At 33.6% G+C, this 5,316-nt stretch overlaps 1 protein-coding gene across 1 annotated transcript; it reads left to right on the top strand.

Annotated features, from left to right (window-relative positions):
* The first annotated feature begins 986 nt into the window (after nucleotides 1-986).
* On the top strand, nucleotides 987-5,038 carry LOC139871342 (omega-amidase, chloroplastic-like). Its single transcript, XM_071859063.1, has 11 exons — nucleotides 987-999; nucleotides 1,421-1,719; nucleotides 2,074-2,190; nucleotides 2,264-2,488; nucleotides 2,754-2,847; nucleotides 3,019-3,093; nucleotides 3,373-3,451; nucleotides 3,763-3,778; nucleotides 4,032-4,112; nucleotides 4,268-4,350; nucleotides 4,705-5,038. The coding sequence occupies exons 1-11, from the start codon at nucleotides 987-989 to the stop codon at nucleotides 4,778-4,780; spliced, it is 1,158 nt and encodes a 385-aa protein (XP_071715164.1). The 3' UTR covers nucleotides 4,781-5,038.
* The last annotated feature ends 278 nt before the right edge of the window (nucleotides 5,039-5,316 follow it).

The raw sequence follows: 5,316 nt of genomic DNA, 5'->3' as shown, positions 1-5,316 counted from the left end.
ATAAATGTTTTTATTTTGGCGGAAAAACGCTCGAAGAAGTAATATATAACAATTATCGTGTTTTTCGAGCATATGTTGAGGTTTTAGCTATTGGGGGTTTAGATATTAGGCTTTAGATATTAGGGTTTAGATATTAGGGTTTAGAAATTTAGGGTTTAGGGTTTAGATTCAGGGTTTAGATTTAGGATTTAGATTGAGTTTTTAACACGAACGGTTTAGAGTTTAGGGTTTAGGGTTTAGGGTTTATGAAATAAACCCAAAACACCAAACCCTAAACCCTAAACCCTAAACTCTAAATCGGGCTAAATTTTACTTTACAAAACATGAAAAAAAGACGTTTATATTCTTCACGAACAATATTATCTTGAATGTTATTTTTGTCGATCGTTTTCCCGCCTAAATAATGACATTCATCACGAAGTGTCTCTTCTAAATGTTCATATTTTCGTGTGATCTTGATGCCGGAAAAAAAAATTCCAAAAAAAACGAATTTTTTTTTTTTTTTTTGCTTCCCCCCGCTTGGTTACTTCCCCATTGATCTTGCCCCAATTACCATTATATATATATAGATATATTTTTAAATATATACATTTCTATTTACAAATAAACGTTCGTGAATCCTCGGGAATGGTCGAAGGCAAATTGAATATATGAAACAGTTCAAAATTTTTGAGATTCAATTTAATAGACTTTGCTTATCGTGTCGAAACTATATAAAGATTAAGTTTAAATTTGGTCAAAAATTTTCTGGTCATCACAGTCGCCAATTACACGACTCACTAACTCTGCATGGAGTGCCGGTACCTATTATCATCGGGCTGTCTATGTTGAAAGAGAACCTAACCTGAAGAGTCAATGATTTTCCATGTCGAAAAATGAAGTAAACAATTCAGATGGACAAGAGGCGAACCACTTAGCTGATGAGTCAACTATATTTTTGATTACAATATTAATAAAATGTGATGTGATGAGAGGGGAAATATGACATGATTGTTAGTGGTGTGTGATAAGTATGTGATGAGAAAGAACTGATGAGTAAATAGAAAAAGAAAAATAATGTGACGGTAATGTGGCTATGTGTTATGAGAAATAGAAAGTAATGGTTAATAGTTAATGTTCCCATGAATAGTATTTGTACGAACTTTAGGGGTTTTCAATCAGCCAAAAATGATTTCATCAACTTCGATCCTGGTTCTCTATACGATATACGTTCTTTGTTTTTTTTTGTGAAAAAAAAAGAAAATCAACTTCGATCCTGGTTGTCTATATTTGTTGTTGTTCCCGTTTATCTTTTTTTTTTTTTTTTTTTTTTTTTTCCTTTTCAATTTTTTTTTTATTATTTTTTTTTTGTTACGGAGTATATTAGTTATCGTTAAATCAACATCAACTTGCAATTGTCGGTTGCAAAGAAAATGAGAAGTATATCGGTACAAAATTGCATCGTTATCAACAACTTCGCCAGTAAATTTCACTACTCTCCGATCATTCACCGTTACTCGCTCAGCTTCCTTCTCATTTCCGTCGCTCTTTTGCCGTCAACTTCTACAACTTCAAATTCCAATAATTGTTAACAAATCTAACGATCGTCACAGTCTATTCAACGTTCCTTCTGTCCGTACATTCACCCGTGCGCCATCAACGTTTATGGCGTCTTCTTTTAGTCCTGAGAAAGCTAGGGTTCCACTTGCTATTGATTTGCCTACCCCTCCTATCTCTAAGGTTTTTGTATTACTCATATATTTATATATCTTAGCTATGTTTAAGCTTCAATTGTAGGTTTGTAAAGTGCTTATAACTTAGGGTTAAGTTGCTGAAGTTGTATCAAACTCCATCGAAAAGTATATTGATGTGTATGAGTGTATCTATTGTATGAATTAAGCTCAAATTTGTTAATTGTAATTCGAATTCTTATAACATGTATGGCTGTCATATTATGATAAGTATATTACACTTTGTAACATGTAATGTAGATAAAAATTGATTTAAAATAAAACACTGTATAAGTATACGGATTCGTTATCATAATTTGCGATTTCATATTTGGTCATATGTTCTGCTTATCTGCTCTTGCAGTTCAAGATTGGATTATGTCAATTGTTTGTGACAAAGGACAAGGAGAAGAATATTCACCGTGCTCGTCTAGCAATTGAAGAGGCAGCCGAAAAGGGTGCCAAGCTTGTTGTTCTTCCTGTAATAATGTATTTTGATTTCTTATTTGCAAGTTAATTCACTTAAAATTCTCAATTTGGAAATCTTATGTCAGGAAATATGGAACAGTCCTTATTCAAATGAGGGTTTTCATGTGTATGCTGAGGATATTGATGCCGGAAAGGACTCATCTCCATCTACAGCAATGTTGTCTGAAGTTGCTCGTTCTTTAAAGATTACAATAATTGGTGGGTCAATACCAGAAAGGTGTGGTGAAAATCTATACAATACGTGTTGCGTTTTTGATACTGAGGGAAAACTGATAGCTAAACACAGAAAGGTACTGTTATAAGTAGAGGTCGTAATTTCAACACAAATTATGTTCAAATGGGTCAATTTGGAGTTCTTTTAAGACCTCTCACATAGATATTTATCAAAGTAAATGGGTCACCTTTGGGATTGTGGTTTGAAACATAAAGGGAACTTAAATTATTACGGCAGATACTATTTACCATTTTACTGAGGGATTTGGATCATATATATCATGAAGGTCTATTATTGCATGCGTACAAACTTCTAATCGATATAATATGACTACATGACGGATACACCTTTTTGACATCGATATCCCTGGAAAGATTACATATGAGGAATCAAAGACTTTTACTGCTGGAGAAACTCCTACTATTGTTGATACAGGTTTGTTTACTATATCTATATGGTATGCTAATGCAGCTGATGTGTGTGTTTGCATATTTCTCTGTTTTACTTTAATAGGCTGAAGTTTTACAACAGACACACACACACACATACAAGTTGAAATGTTATTACTTGCATTACTGAGAATTATCATTGCCAATATATATGCAGATGTCGGGCGCATAGGTATAGGGATTTGTTATGACATTCGATTTCAGGAACTCGCCATGCTATATGCAGCTAGAGGTTTGTTCTAACACAAGTTCCTACTTTTAAGTTAATTTGAGGTACACGTTTATATTGACTTTGTATACACACCTTTTTATAAACTTTTCATTGCATGTTATAAATCATACTAGGGTCATCTTTCAACACAAATCGTATGTATACATACTTTTTTTTATGTATCGTTGTATAACAAGTTAATTTTATAGCATAGTGAGTGGTCTAAACAGTCATGTTCATTAGTAATTTGAAAATCATTTCAGTACCTTACGATTAATTAGTAAATCGATTTCCTATCAGGTGCTCACCTACTTTGTTATCCCGGGGCCTTCAATATGACTACTGGTCCACTGCATTGGGAATTACTGCAGAGGGCAAGGTATTACATAGATATTTGTGCACTCAATGTGTATGTTTTGACAGTTTGTTGTTATTTGGGCAATTTACTGGCGTTTTTTTTTTCGTTTCAAAGTCAACCTACTTGATAGTTAAAACTTAAAAGTCAACCTACTTGATAGTTAAAAGTCGTGAAATTTTTTGGTTAACGTATAATTGAGCTTCGTAACTTGGGAAACTTCATAATTAGTTTTTATTTGGTTTGTTATTGTGACAAGTCTTGATTTTTTTTTTCTTTCTGTTATAATGTTTATCCCATCCGTGTTGTTTACTGCTTTAATCTTTAATATGCAGGGCTGTAGATAACCAGGTACCTCACTAATTCCTGTTCATTTTATGGATTTCTCTGATATCGAACTCCATCTATTTTTTTTTTTAATAATAACTGAATGAATAAGAGGTATGCATTGATTAGTAGTCAAACAATCTTTAAACAACAAGGTGTCATTTTCATAAAACTTGGATATAATCATTACTGTTTATATTATATTTATGGTTCCGTACGATGATAGTTGTAAGGCTGATGTGATTATTTATATGGTTACTAATGTGTTTTGTTACAGTTATATGTAGCAACTTGCTCCCCTGCTCGAAATTCTGAGTCTCTGTATGTGGCGTGGGGCCATTCGTCTCTAGTTGGACCAGTAAGATCTTAAATCTTAGTAATTTCTTTCAAATTCAACTGACTAACCTAGTGCTAATGGTGCATTGCTAATTTCTTTATGGATGAGACGATAGTTTATCGATTTTATTTGTTTACCAAAGGCATATTTAATAATTTGTTTTATATTTTTGGAAGTTTGGAGAAGTATTGGCTACCACAGAACACGACGAGGCAACCATTATATCCGAGATTGATTACTCGCAACTCGAACTAAGGAGGTGAGACTTGACTACAATATCATAGTAGACATTTGTAAATCCATTGTTTAGAGCTTGTAATTCTAACCCTAATACTCAAAAGGAAAGGGGCCAGGCCCAAATTATATCTCTAATACATAAAACCTCTTGAAATATATTAACACACTAGATTAGTGTGAAATGCTAGAAATGATATCGTATGACTAATCTTTGTATTATAGTTTAGGACAAAATAAAGGTTTCTGAACTACCTGGCTGACCAATCCATAGAAAAACTTATCCTTTAAACCAAAAGCTATTACCCGACTCGTTCATTTTGATACCTCTGCCATTAATTTTGATTCATTACATATAACACACTTTTAAATGGTCCAGGACAAATCTCCCACTACAGAAGCAACGTCGTGGTGATCTGTACAGCTTGCTTGATCTGCAAAGGGCGAAGAATTAGCACATGTCAGACAATTGGATTTAGTCGGCACAATGATAAAGTTGTATGTGATAATCTTTAGTTCGTTACAGCAATGTCAACATTTTGAATAAGTAGTGTACGCCTTTGTTTCTTTATTAATAAACTCTCCCCTTATCGACTGATATAATTGGCTCATTGGGAAGCAGTCAATCCCCAAGAGATGGCGGTTGGGTTCATTACTTCATTGGTGTCGGGGGATATCATTTCTTGTTGTGGGTCATGTAAATTTTCAGTTGTACTCTGTCTTTAATGGCAGGTTTATAGAAATGATGGCTGTTCAACAACTTAACAACATCATAGTACTGCCAAAAGACTTGGAAATTAATGGCCACAAAAGTTTGTAAGTGCTCTGACATAATAGCTATTGAGAAATTATCCCACATCGGTCATGAAACAAAAACAAACGTATGCATATAAGTCTAAGGGGAAGTCCCTCTATCACCAATTCGTTTTAGAAAAGGATGGACTCTTGGACTTATATGTTATACATGTTGTTGGACAATACGATTTATTAA

This window comes from Rutidosis leptorrhynchoides, chromosome 10 (genome assembly GCF_046630445.1).
Source record: "Rutidosis leptorrhynchoides isolate AG116_Rl617_1_P2 chromosome 10, CSIRO_AGI_Rlap_v1, whole genome shotgun sequence".
Taxonomy (NCBI): domain Eukaryota; kingdom Viridiplantae; phylum Streptophyta; class Magnoliopsida; order Asterales; family Asteraceae; genus Rutidosis; species Rutidosis leptorrhynchoides.
The sequence above is the reverse complement of the archived record's forward strand: the minus strand, read 5'-3'. Positions and strand labels throughout refer to the sequence as shown.

Excerpts from the sequence above, each read along its gene's own strand:
- LOC139871342 (XM_071859063.1), top strand. Across the intron at positions 3,094-3,372 it reads CATGCTATATGCAGCTAGAG|GTGCTCACCTACTTTGTTAT; the intron begins GTTTGTTCTAAC and ends ATTTCCTATCAG. Across the intron at positions 4,351-4,704 it reads TCGCAACTCGAACTAAGGAG|GACAAATCTCCCACTACAGA; the intron begins GTGAGACTTGAC and ends TAAATGGTCCAG.